The following is a 12683-nucleotide window of genomic DNA, read 5'->3' on the forward strand; positions in this document are numbered from 1 at the left end:
GCACCACCGGAGTGCCACATCCACAGGCCAGGAAAGGCAGAGGGGGGTCAAGGGAGCAGCCTCTGATGGAGCTGTTTGTTTTCCAGGAGACACAGCAGCATACAAGGATGGAGTGTACTGGATCAAGGGCCGCACCTCTGTAGACATCATCAAAAATGGGGGGTTCAAAATCAGCGCGCTGGAGGTGGAACGTCAGCTCCTCGCACACCCCCACATCACAGGTCTGTGCTCTCCCTCCTGCTGCCTGCCCAGAGGGGACAGAGCGTGGGGACACTGCTCTGGGGGCAGCCCTGCCTCAGCAGGTGCCTGGAGCTCCCCCGCACAAGAGGACGTTTCAATCCCACCGTTCCTGCTCTCCTGGGGCCGGAGCTGAGTCTGCAGCAGCTCCTGTCTGATTTTGGAATTGAGGCTGCAATTAAATCTGCCCTGCCCTTGTGCATGACCCTGTGCAAGGGGTCAGAAGTGGTGTCCTCAGCTCCACACCGCTCTGTACATCATCTTCCTCCCCCTTGACTCCAGAGTCTCAAACCACGGAGCTTCCTGCCTTTTCCACGGTGAAAAGCTCTGTTCCTGTGCCAGCACAGAACTCCATGGTGTTTTCCCGTGCTGACATCCCCTGGCATTCTCCTCCTGACACCTGAGCCCCTGTTCTGCCCAGCTGGGCCCCAGGAGCTGCTCAGGTCCCTGAGGGCAGTGGCTGTTGTCCCTGCAGACGTGGCGGTGATCGGGCCCCCGGACATGGTGTGGGGACAGCGGGTCAGCGCCGTGGTGAAGCTGCGCAAGGGACAGATGCTCTCCGTGAGGGACCTGAAGGACTGGGCCAGGTAAAACCCCGTGGCAGGGGACACGGAGAGCAGGCTCAGAGCCAGCAGTGTCCTCAGCAGGGACATGTCAGAGGATCACAGAGTCAGGGAATTGTTTAGGTGGGAAGGGATCTTAAGGGTCATCCAGCGTCACCCCCTGCCCTGGCCAGGGACACCTTCCACTATCCCAGGTTGCTCCAAACCCCATCCAAGCTGGCCTTGGACACTTCCAGGGCATCCAAGGGCAGCCACAGCTTCTCTGGGCACCTGTGCCAAGGCCTCAGCACCCTCACAGGGAAGAATTTCTTCCCAATATTCCATCAATCCCTGCCCTTTGGCAGTTTGAAGCTATTCCCCCTTGTCCAAGCACTCCAGGCCTTATAAAAAAGTTACTCCCCCGCAGCTCCTCTTTTCCCATCTGAACTAGCCCAGCTCTCTCAGCTTTTCCTCACAGGAGAGGCACTCACTGTGCTTTAGGTGGCTGCTCAGCCCCAAATCTCGTGCCAGGGACATTGGTGACCCAGCCAGGAGATCCCTTCATCCCCCACCTGCAGCCTTGGGGATGCCCCAGGTTGTTCTGGGGGTCCCTGGTGCCAGGCAGGGGCCTTTGCCCAGCCCCCCCTATACTCCCCTGCCTGCCCCCCTCCCAGAGTGCTCCCTGCACGTCTCTTCCCCTCGCTGTCCCCAGCTCTGTGTCGGGGACGTCGCTCTTGTGCCCTTGAACGCGAATCCCCCGCAGGGTCCGGCTGTGCTCCCTGCCCAGCGCCGGCCCCCGCCCGCCTCTCCCTCTCGCCCTGTCGCTCCCCTTTATTTTTTATGTCACTTAGGCTCTCTCGGCCCCTGTTCTCGCACTCCCTGGCAGGAGACACATGTCCCTCTTCAGAGTGATTCATTTTGCGGCTTTCGCCTTCCACGGTGCTTCCCGGCGACAGGCGCCATCCCGAGTTAGCGGCTCCATATGGCCGGGTGCTGGTGGCGGCGGGGGGAGGAGGCCGGCCGCGGCTCCAAGGGCTCGCCACACTTGGCATCTCGCGTTGGAGTCAGTGCCAGGCGCTGCCGGAGCCGGGCACGGCCCCGGCTTGGTGACACACGGGCAGCAGAAGGCAGGAGAGCCCCCCCTGCGCGCCCCGCAGAGGGCACGGCGTGGTGCTGGGGGCTGCGATCGCTGCCCGGTCACCCACACCCCCCGGGAGGCGACTCACCTGCGGTGCCCTCTGGGGCTGGCACCAGGGGCACGAGGGGCCCTGCCCTGGGGACAGCCACCGGCCCCAGCCGAGGAGCCCCCCGGGTGAGCTGCTCCCCGCAGACACAGCCCGGGAGCAAACATCCCACCACATCTCCCGGGGGCTTAATGAGTTTCCATGGGCTCCTGGGCTGTGGGTGGGGGTCCCAGGTGGGGCTGGCTGGGGCTGTGGGTGCTCCTGGCAAGGCTCGGCCGGTCCTGCCCAGCTGTAACAGCTCCGTTTGGTGTTCCAGGGACACCATGGCTCCCTACGCCATCCCGACAGAGCTGATCGTGGTGGAGGAGATCCCGCGCAACCAGATGGGCAAAGTCAACAAGAAGGAGCTTCTGAAACGCTTTTACCCAGCCTAGTGCCCACCTCGGGGGGCTTGGCCCTGATCCACAGCCATTCTGCCCCTGAGGAGGAGCCAGGGGATCATCCCTGGCAGCTCTGGGCTCACTGCAGCCTAGTCCTCAAATCATGTCCAGTAAAAGTAGGATTTGTCCCTCCTGGCTGAGCTGAGCCAGAGCTGCAGAGTTAGGGTTTCCTTGTGGGGAGCCCTTTGCAGGAATCACAGAATGGTTTGGATTGGAAGGGCCCTTAAAGTCCATCCAGTCCCACCCTTACCATGGGCAGGGATACCTCCCACTTCCCCAGGTTGCTCCAAGCCCTGTCCAGCCTTGGACAATTCCAAGAATGGGGCAGCCCCAGCTGCTCTGGGCACCCTGTGCCAGGACCTCTCCAGCCTCGCAGGGAGTGATTTCCCAGCAGAAATAAAGAATAAATCCAAAATCATACATAAATACTGACTGCATTATCCAGTGTATTCGCCACCACCAAGTGATCCCAGTGCACTGTTGATAAATCCCACCTTTCAGCATGGAAGTTTGTCCTGTTTGACTCCACACATGAGCTGCCAGCCCCAGGGGCTCGATGATGCCAGCAGGGCACAGCAGCCCCCAAGCAGTGGGTCCATCTGCTCTGGTCCTGTCCAGTGCTGAGGGGCTGACAGGGAGCTCCAGCTTTCCCAGCAGCTGATGGGGCTCTGGAAGCACCAGGGAGGGCAGGAGGAGCAAGGAGCACAATTACAGGGATTCCTTTGTTAGGGTCACTTGAGCCCCAGACATCTGGGACACGTAGAGAACATGGAGAGGACATGGAGGGGAGCATGGAGGGCACCACGGCAGGCACATGGTGCTGGGCAGAGCAGGCAGGGAGGGGCTGGGATGAGAGTGGGGCTGGGGAAAAGGGGAAGGGGATGTGGATGGGGACAGGCTTTCTGCAGCCCACCTGCACAGGGGTCTGGCCACAGGCCCGTTCTGTCCATGCCAACACCCTGCCCACAGTGGCATCTCCTGGATTTTGGTACTTCAGGCTCAAAAGGACTTGAGATGGAGACACAAGGGGCACCCAGAGCTCCTGAGCCACCTCTCCCTGTCCCACGTGCCAGGCACAGGGACACACGTGTGCAGCCCAGCACCAGCAGGAGGGCCCGAGCCGATCCTTTGTTAAAACATCAACGATGCAGTAAATTTTTTAACTTACCAAATAGATCAATATCAAATTATCATGTCTCGCATTCATAACTCTTAAGCAAGCAACAATGGAGAGAGACAAGGTCACTGGAGAATAAATAGCAGCGAAAGCTCTTAATGATCTATCATTCTCGACAACCCCGGGCACCCCGCACCAGCCCGGTGACAAGATCATTAATAAAACTCTGCAGGAACGCTATCGATTGCTTTGATGGATGATCACAGGTAGCAAATACTGTAAAACACCTGGCTGTCACACACAGAATGAGGAGTTTGACTCACACCTTGGCGCAGGGACCGGCCTGGGGTTCTGCCAGGTTTGCTCCTCGGGGGTTCCCACAGGGAGGGGGGTCAGGGGTGACCCCCAGTTTGGGGCTGCCATCCGTGCTGGACTCTCTCATGCTACCATCTCCACTCGCTCTAGGTCGGACCTGTTAATTAGAAGCCTCATTAAAACACCTGGTCACAGTGGCCTGTGTGGGAGCTGAGCTGAATGGAGATGGGGTGGGGTGACCTGGTGCCACTGGATGAAGCTGGAGACCTCCAGGAACACCAACGCAGCCAGGACTGTAGGGATGGATGGGGTCCCAAGGCCGTGGGCTCTGCTCCCCCCACACTGCATCCCTCAGGGTGCAGGGGGGGCTCTGTGTGTCCCCCCAGCTCCAGGCTCTGTGCTTGCCAGCCACATCAGCATTGACGGTCGGATCATATGTACACAACCATTCAATTACCCTGTAATGGCTGCAGGCGATTAAGCCATCAATCTCCTTCATTAGGGCCTGCCAGGCCCGGCCCAGCATCACCCAATAAAACCATTAAAACAACAACAACCCAAAGCATCAGCTTTAATGCATTGACCGTAATCTCAGCCCGTGACAGCCCGGGGGTGTCCCCGAGCTGGGGACCCACTGGCCCCGAGGAGGTATTGCCCTGCTGGGGTGTCCCCGGGGAGCTGGGGGCTGCCCACCCCTCTGTGCCCCCCCAGCCCGGCACGCCAGGACCTGCTCTAGCACTTTATAGCTGACATTATCTTTTATTGCCATATAAAATCCAAGCTCTGGTGGCTTTATGGGGCTGCGCTGGCGTGTGGCACCTCTGCACTCCCAGCTGCTCCCTCTGCCCTCCTGGGCACTGCCCTGACCCCCTCCCCAGTCGCTGCACTGGAGTCACAGCTGGTCCCACTGCACCACACGTGAGGGACATGGCTGGTGCCACACTGGGGTCATGACGGGTCCAGCTGCACCCCGCACTGGAGACGTGATTGTCCCAGCACACACTGGGGTACAGCTGGTCCCAACCCCCGTGACACTTGCACTGCTGGGCGGGTGTCAGTGGGAGGGGGAGCCCTCCAAAATGGGGTGACCCAGCACCCAGAGCAGCGCGGGAAGTCGTAGTCCTGGGCTGGTTTGCGGGACCCCAAGTCCCTGCAGCGCAGCGGGAGCCCCGGTTTGCAGGGGCAGGGGGTGTCAGTGCAGGGACAGCGGGGGGGCCGGGGGTCCCTGTCGTGCCGTGCTGCAGCCGTGGCCGTGCCACCGGCAGCCCCGTCCCCACGAGCGGGGCTGGCGCCTTGTCAGAGCCTGTCACGTCTGCCGCCCCCGCGCCGCGGTGCCGGTGGCAGGGAACATCTGCTCGGCCGCCCCGCTGCCACGGAGCGTCAGGGTCAGGGGCAGCCGCCAGGACCCGCGGCCAGCGCCGCCGGGGCGGCTCCTCGCCGTGACACTGACGCGGGGTGACAGGACAGCGGGGCGGACGGATGGGATCGGACACACAGACGGGCAAGTGAGCGCCGCTGCCCACGCCACGGCCCAGCCACGCCGCGGGTCACCCGTGCCCGACGCTCACCCGCTCACGACACGTCCTTGGGGACACCGACAGCCCTGCCACCAGGGTATGGACGGGACACATCCTGCACCCCTCCTCCTGTATCCCTTTTCCCACGCCTTGTTCCCCATCCCCGTGCTGGTGACCCGCACCGGAGGGCACCGAGGGCATTTTTTCCCAAGGGAAGGGACGATGCTGGGCGGGGGCCCCACAGCCGCCGAGCAGGGTCGAGGTCACCGACACATTTTCACTTCCTCGCCAAGCCCAGGACTCGGTTTCCCGGGAGGACAAGAACTTCTCGACCCCTTCGCCCTGCCCGGGGGGTCGTGGGTCTCCATCCCTGCTGCCCCGGGACCCCCGGGACCCCGCGCCGACGGGCGGGGGACGCTCCCCGGTGCGGCACCGCGGGCTGCGAGGACGGCCGGGACCGGGGCCGGTGGCCGGGACGATGCTGCCACCTGGTGCCACGGCACGGCGGCGGTGCCGGGACAGGCGCCGGGGGTCGGGGGAAACACCGGGACCGGCCGCGGAGGTCGGAGGAAGCACCGGGACCGGCGGCCGGGGTCGAGGGAAACACCGAGACCGGCAGCGGGGGTCGAGGGCAGCACTGGGACTGGCCGCGGGGGTCGGAGGAAGCACAGGGACCGGGGGGTCGGGGGGCAGCGCCGGGACAGACAGCGGGGGCCGAGAGCCCTGTCGGGACTCCCGGAGCGGCTCCCGCCCGCTCCGCCCGGCGGGAACCCGCCGGGCCCGGGGGACGCGGGCGCTGCCGGTCCCTCTCCCGACTCCGCACTGGGACGGACCCCGACGCCAACACAGATGGCACCGGCACCGGGAACCGCGGGGGATAGACGGGCGTGCTCGTCCCGACGGGAGGCGCGGCCGAGGGGGGCGGGAAGAACCGGTCCCGGTCCCGGTCCCTCTCCCTGTCCTGATCCCGGTCCAGGTCCAGGTCCAGGCCCCTGTCCCACTGTCGGTGTCGGAGCCTGTCCCTGTCTCGGTCCCTGTGCCGGTGCCGGTCCTTGTCCCGGCGCCGGAGCAGCCGGGGGGCAGCGGGCCCGGGTCTCCCCCTCCCGCCCGCCCCGTCGCGGCATCCCCGGAGCGCGCCCGGCGGCAGCTGCCGCGTTCCGCCCGCCCTGCCCGGGCTGCGCCCCCCGGCCCCGGCCCCGCTCCCCCGGCCCGGCCAGCGGGGACCCCCCCGCGCCCCCCCGCATCCCCCCACGGCCCCCGCACCTCCCCCGTCGGGCCCCTGGCGGGCCGGGCAGGGCAGGGGCTGCGGGCTGCGGGCCGGGGGCGGCGGGGCCAGCTGCCCGCGGGGGGGTCCGGTGCCCGCAGCACATGTGCTGTCACTCAGCCAGTCCCGCCGCTATTTTAGCTCGGGGCCGGCGGCCGGGCTGTGCCCCGCTCCGCCATGGGCCCCCCGCTCCTCCTCGCCTGCCTGCTCGCCCCTCTCTGCGCTCGGGTAAGGGCTGCGGGGACACCGGGGCGGCGGGGATGGGGTGCGACGGGGTGGGATGGGGACCCCCGGCTGCGTGCCCCAGGAGGGCTGGCTGGCGTGGGGAGCCTGCACGCAGAGCCAGAGGTCGGCCGGAGCCCAGACCTCGTGGAAACTCGTCCCTGGGGGCAGCGGGGCTGGGGCTGGGGGTGATGGGGGCTCGGAGCCCCTCTTGAGGCATTTCCCACCCCACAGATGGCGGTGGCAGGGGGGGGCCTGCGGCTCCGGCACATTGCCTGCGCCTGTGACCGGGATGGGCTGAGATGGGATCTGGGGGAGGGTTAGGCACTTAAAGACACCCTGCTCCTCTTTCTTCCACCCCAGCTGTGGTCCCAGACCTCCCTGCTCCCCCCTGCCCATTCATGCCCCCCCAGACCCCCTCATCCTGGTCTCAGGCCTGAGCCACCGGGGCCGTTGGGATTCTGGCCTGGACCCTGTGCTCGGCTGCTTCAGGGCAGGGGAAGGAAAGGGGATCTGCAGGGCAGCCCCACAGGAACGGGGCCCCCAGCATCCCTCCCTCACATCCCGATCCCCCCCCCAGCTCCAGCGGCCCCCAGGGACGGGCGGGGGGTTTCTCCTGCTGGAGGAGGGTGCAGAGAAAGACCTGGGGGCCGCAGCGCAGCCCCCGAGCCTCAGAAGCAGCCCCTTGTCCTGCCCATCCCGTGGGGCTGGTACACAGCCCCCCTCCCCAGGGACCCCCGGCACAGCCAGCCCCACTGCCCCGTTCCCCCGTTCCCCAGTCAGGGCACACACGGCCCCTGGGGCTCCAGGGACCCGCCGGCAGCCAGCGCTGCAGGCACAGCTGGCACAGATGTGGGTGCAAGGAGGCTGGCACTGCCCAGGCGTGCTCCCTCCTCAGGGAGGGGACAGAGCCTGTCCCCAGGCCCAGGATAAGGGTGGCATGGAGCCGGGGGGTCGGCAGCTGCATGCACACCTCTCTGCCCCTTCCCCACCCCCAGCTCCCACAGTCTCCATGGCTCCAGGCCCCCCCACAATCACCCCAAATCCCTGACCTCGGTCCCACACAGCCCCATAACCCATCCTTGGCCCCACAGCTCCCTGGCCCCACTACAGCCTGCCAGAACTCCTGTTCCCCTTGTTTCCATCCCGAGTCTCCCCCTCACAACTCCCAGCTCTATCCCAGGTCCCCAACTCGCTCTGCCTCCCCCCAGCGCCCCAGCCCTCTCCCCCAGCGTCACGCTAACAGCCCAAACTGATCCCTGACCCCCCAACCCTCGCTGCCACCTCTGTGTGGTGACAGTGACACGGAGGGGAGGCCACAGTCGGTGCTGCCTGCCCAAGGTACCCCCCCCCCCAGGATCCTGTGGGGCACAGCCCATGCCCAGGGCACCACCAGGGTCATTTGTGGAGCACCCCTTCCTGGTGAGCCCAGCAGGACACCCATCACCATCACACTGGGGTGGCAGGGGACACTAAAGCTCCTGGGGAAGCTGGGTGGTCTCTGCATTACCTCAGACCCAACCCCAAGCCCATGCGGGGGACCCGGCACTGAGCACTCCAGCACCGTGTACCCCCCTGTGCACACCCAGCCCAGGTGCAGCTCCCTGCCCACTGCCCTGGCATTCCACCCCACCCCGGAGTTCTGGGGTCTCTGGCAGCCCCGTGTCCCCCCAGGGTGCCAGCCCAGCCCAGCCAGGCGCTGCAGCCCCCCAGGCCTGGCGGCAGCACGAGGCTCCCCGGCGGGTGAAGAGGGCCTGGGTGATCCCCCCCATCAGCGTCTCGGAGAACCACAAGCGCATCCCCCACCTCCTGGTGCAGGTAGGGGAGAGCCCCCCAGCCCCTCTCCCAGCTCACAGAGCGGGGACATCCTGGGCAGGATGTCCAGGGGCACCTCCAGAGGGGCACAGCCCCCCAGCCTGGGACCCCCAGCCCTGATTTTCCTGGGGCAGATCAAGTCAGACAAGCAGCAGCCCGGAGGGGTGATCTACAGCATCAAAGGGCCGGGGGTGGATGAGGAGCCCCTGGGCATCTTCTCCATCGACAAGTTCAGCGGGAAGGTTTTCCTCAACGCCATGCTGGACCGGGAGGAGCACGACCGCTACCGGGTAAGGATGATCCTGGGTGCCCACAGCCCCTCCCTGGCGTCCCCAGCCAGACCCCGACCCTCCCGCTCTGCACCCACAGCTGAGAGCCTTCGCACTGGACCTGGGCGGGGTCACCCTGGAGGACCCCACTGACCTGGAGATCATCGTGGTGGACCAGAACGACAACCGGCCGCTCTTCCGGCAGGACGTGTTCACCGGGCGTGTGCTGGAGGGGGCTGAGCCAGGTGGGTCCGCCCGGGGGGGCTGGGCTGGGGGCACCGAGCCAGCCCCGTGCCAGCACCCACCGGGCGCTCCTGGGCCACAGGGACCTGCGTGATGACGGTGGATGCCACCGACGCCGACGACCCCGACACGGATAACGCGGCACTGCGCTATTCCATCCTGGAGCAGGGCGCTGCCGGAATGTTCAGCATCAACAGCACCACCGGGGAGATCTGCACCGCACGGCCCGGCCTCGACCGTGAGGTAGCGGGGTGGGGTCACTGGGATGGGACTGGGGGGGCACCGGCACTCAGGACAGTCACGGACACCCCACATGGTGAAACCGCAGCTCTGTCCACGAGCAGATCCAGGCGTGGGGACAGGGTGGGTGGGCAGCACCTGGGGGATCTCTGTGCTCCCTGGGGGCTGGGGGGCTCAGCTCTGCCCCCTTCATTCCCCACAGACCGTGGGGGTGTACAACCTGACGGTGCAGGCGGCCGACATGTCCGGGGACGGGCTGACCACCACGGCCATGGCCGTCATCTACCTGGAGGACATCAACGACAACGCTCCCGAGTTCACCAAGGAGGAGGTAACAGCCAGGATATGGGGACGTGCCGGGGTCAGTGGGGCCGGAGCTGCCCTCCCCCGGGGGTCTGCAGCGTCCCAAAGGGGCAGAGTCCAACCCCACACCACTCTCCCCCAGTTCTCCATGGAGGTGGAGGAGCAGGCGGCCGGTGTGGACGTGGGCAAGGTTTTTGTGCACGACAAGGACCTGGCGGGCTCGCCCAGCTGGTTGGCCAAATTCACCATCCTGGAGGGCGACCCCGAGGGCGCCTTCGCCATCCGGACCGACCCCCACACCAACGACGGCGTGCTCTCCGTGGTCAAGGTGGGCACGGGGTAGCCGGGGCTCACCGGGGGTCTCATGGCTCGGCTGACCCCTGGCCTCTCCCGCAGCCGCTGGACCACGAGGTGCGGGATCGCTTCGAGCTGACGGTGTCGGTGCAGAACGAGCGGCCGCTGGAGCCCTCGGCCCCCGCCAGCCCCCGGGCGCTGGCCACGGTGCGGGTGCGGGTGCGGGACGTCAACGAGGCGCCCGCGTTCCGCGAGAACCCGCGGCGGATCAGCGTCCTGGAGGGGACACCCCCGGGCACCCCCATCACCACCTTCACCGCCACCGACCCCGACACCCACCAGATCCAGACCCTCTCGTGAGTCCCGCTCCCCTCCCATGGCCCCCGGCCCCCGCGGGGCGGGCTGGGGGTGATGTCTCACGCACCCCCTCGCCCACAGCTACTCGCTGCTCTACGACCCCGCGGACTGGCTGCAGCTGGACCCTCACGCCGGCACCGTCCGCACCAAGCGGGAGCTGCTGCACCCGTCCGCCTTCCTGCAGGGCGGCTGGTACATCGCCCTGGTACTCGCCCGCGACGATGGTGAGCAGCCGCCCCCGCCGCCCCCTCGCTCCCGCTGCCCCCGCTGACCCCGCTGCTCTGTCCCCAGCCGAGCCCCCGCTCTCGGCCACCGGCACCCTCTCCATCGAGATCCTGGAGGTGAACGACCACGCTCCGCAGCTGCAGCCGCCGGCCGGGGTGCTCTGTGGGCGGCCGGGACGCGGGGGGACCCTGATCCTGGGGGCCACCGACGATGACCGGCCCCCCCATGGAGCCCCCTTCCACTTCCAGCTCAGCCCCCAGCACCCCCAACTCGCCCGCAACTGGAGCATCGCCCGCTTCAATGGTGAGGGCCAGCCGGGGAGGGGGGGATGCTGCACAGAGGGTCCCGCTCACCCCCTGCCCACCCCGCAGTGACCCACGCCGTGCTGGCCGTGCTGGCGGAGCTGCCCGAGGGGCCCTACTCGCTCCCGCTGCTGCTCCGGGACTCGGGGACGCCCCCGCGGGAGCAGCAGCAGCTGCTGAACGTCTCGGTGTGCCACTGCGGCCGGGAGGGCACCTGCCTGGACGGGGCACTGGCCGCGGCCACCGCCGGGGCCGGCATCACCCTCGGGGCGCTCATGATCATCCTGGGCAGCACCATCCTCCTCCTTGGTGAGTGAGACCCCCACCGTCCTTCCCCCACCCCTCCACCCTGCCCCGCCGCCCCCCAGCCCTGTGCTGGTCCTGGCCACCCCTCCCGAGCCCCACCAGCACATTCTGTCACCTTGACCCCCACCCAGCACCCCATCCTGGGCTGGGTTTCCCACCCAACCCTCCCCACGACCCTCAACGCTTCCCCCCTACCCAGCAACCCCTTCTGAGCGCAATCCAGACCCCTCATTTCCCTCACTGCCCATCCCACCCCACTCCCTACCTCCACCCCTATCCCTCCTCCCAGCCCAGCTGCATCCCGCCCCAGCCATCACCCCGTGCCCGCCGTGCCTCCCCATGCCCACACGCGTGTCCCCGTGTCCCCGCAGCGCTGGCGGCTCTGGGCGCTGCGCGGGTGCGCGGCCGCCGCCGGGCTCTGCGCAAGGGGCTCCTGCAGCGCTCGCGGGACGACATGCGCGACAACATCCTCAACTACGACGAGCAGGGCGGGGGCGAGGAGGACCAGGTGAGCAGGACCCCTGGCAGGGGGGTCTCGGGGGTCCGCAGCTCAGCCCTGCACCTCTAAACCCCTCCCGGCCCCGCAGGACGCCTACGACATCAACCAGCTCCGGCACCCCGAGCTCTTCTCCCCTCGGGCCAAGCCCCCCCTGCGCAGGGACGCCCCGCTCAGCTCCGGGACCCCCATGGCCCCCCGCAAGCTGCCCAGCAGCCCCTCCGACATCGAGGACTTCATCAATGAGGTGGGTCAGGGCCCGGCAGTGCCCCCGCAGTCCCCATCGCCGGCGGGCTGACGGTGACCCCCTGTCCCTGCAGGGGCTGGAGGCGGCTGACAGTGACCCCAGCGTGCCCCCCTATGACACGGCCCTCATCTACGACTACGAGGGCTCGGGCTCGGTCGCCAGCCCCCTCAGCTCCATCGTGTCCAGCCTGACGGACGAGGACCAGGACTACGACTACCTGAGCGAGTGGGGGCCCCGCTTCCGCCGCCTGGCCGACCTCTACGGGCACTAGCGGGGATGGGGGGCAGGAGGGGACACCCCCCTGCCCAGGGAGGGGCTGGGGCAGGGACGGGGCAGCGGGCAGCGCACACACACACACACAGGAGATGCCCAGAGGCGGCGGCTTCACGAAGGGACCCGCACAGGATGCCCGGCTGCAGCGGCTTTGCACACGCGTGTGCAACGAGAGGCCTCCGCGCAGGGGGTGCACACCCACACGCCCCGCAGAGCCCAGCTCAGCAAACCTGGGGGGGACGCCCGGGTGAGCCTCACACAGCTGGGGAGGGGGCGAGGAGACCCCTGGGCACCCCAACAATAAAGAGCGGGGGTTAATGGCGGGGGTGTGTGGACCCCCCACACCAGCGACCCGTAGAAACAAGGCACTTTTATTGGGAGCCAGCAGCACCCCCGGGGAGGCTTCACCCCCGCCCCAGGGCTCCCAGCACCGCCGCTCCTGGGGCGGGATCCGGCCCCACCGCGGGGTGGGCGC

At 67.3% G+C, this 12683-nt stretch overlaps 2 protein-coding genes across 2 annotated transcripts in view; both read left to right on the forward strand.

Annotated features, from left to right (window-relative positions):
• The window catches only part of ACSF3 (acyl-CoA synthetase family member 3), a 53362-nt gene extending 50831 nt beyond the window's left edge, over positions 1-2531 (forward strand). Inside the window, exons 8-10 of the mRNA XM_068203206.1 lie at positions 87-221; positions 713-824; positions 2280-2531. Of these exons, the coding sequence (XP_068059307.1) occupies positions 87-221; positions 713-824; positions 2280-2397 (365 nt within the window). The 3' untranslated portion in view covers positions 2398-2531. The remainder of the gene's footprint in view (positions 1-86; positions 222-712; positions 825-2279) is intronic.
• A 4154-nt stretch (positions 2532-6685) lies between these two features.
• CDH15 (cadherin 15) lies at positions 6686-12559 on the forward strand. The gene is made up of 14 exons (XM_068203203.1): positions 6686-6844; positions 8513-8656; positions 8788-8943; positions 9023-9167; positions 9248-9408; positions 9608-9736; positions 9851-10036; positions 10105-10358; positions 10441-10583; positions 10651-10887; positions 10956-11195; positions 11564-11700; positions 11780-11935; positions 12009-12559. The coding sequence occupies exons 1-14, from the start codon at positions 6794-6796 to the stop codon at positions 12204-12206; spliced, it is 2337 nt and encodes a 778-aa protein (XP_068059304.1). The 5' UTR covers positions 6686-6793; the 3' UTR covers positions 12207-12559.
• Positions 12560-12683: the final 124 nt, after the last annotated feature.

This window comes from Anomalospiza imberbis, chromosome 12 (genome assembly GCF_031753505.1).
Source record: "Anomalospiza imberbis isolate Cuckoo-Finch-1a 21T00152 chromosome 12, ASM3175350v1, whole genome shotgun sequence".
NCBI classification, from domain to species: domain Eukaryota; kingdom Metazoa; phylum Chordata; class Aves; order Passeriformes; family Viduidae; genus Anomalospiza; species Anomalospiza imberbis.

Coding starts and splice junctions, on each gene's coding strand:
- CDH15 (XM_068203203.1), top strand. CDS start 6,794: ATGGGCCCCCCGCTCCTCCTCGCCTGCCTGCTCGCCCCTCTCTGCGCT. Junction 9,409..9,607: donor GGCCCGGCCTCGACCGTGAG/GTAGCGGGGTGG, acceptor CATTCCCCACAG/ACCGTGGGGGTGTACAACCT. Junction 11,936..12,008: donor TCGAGGACTTCATCAATGAG/GTGGGTCAGGGC, acceptor CTGTCCCTGCAG/GGGCTGGAGGCGGCTGACAG.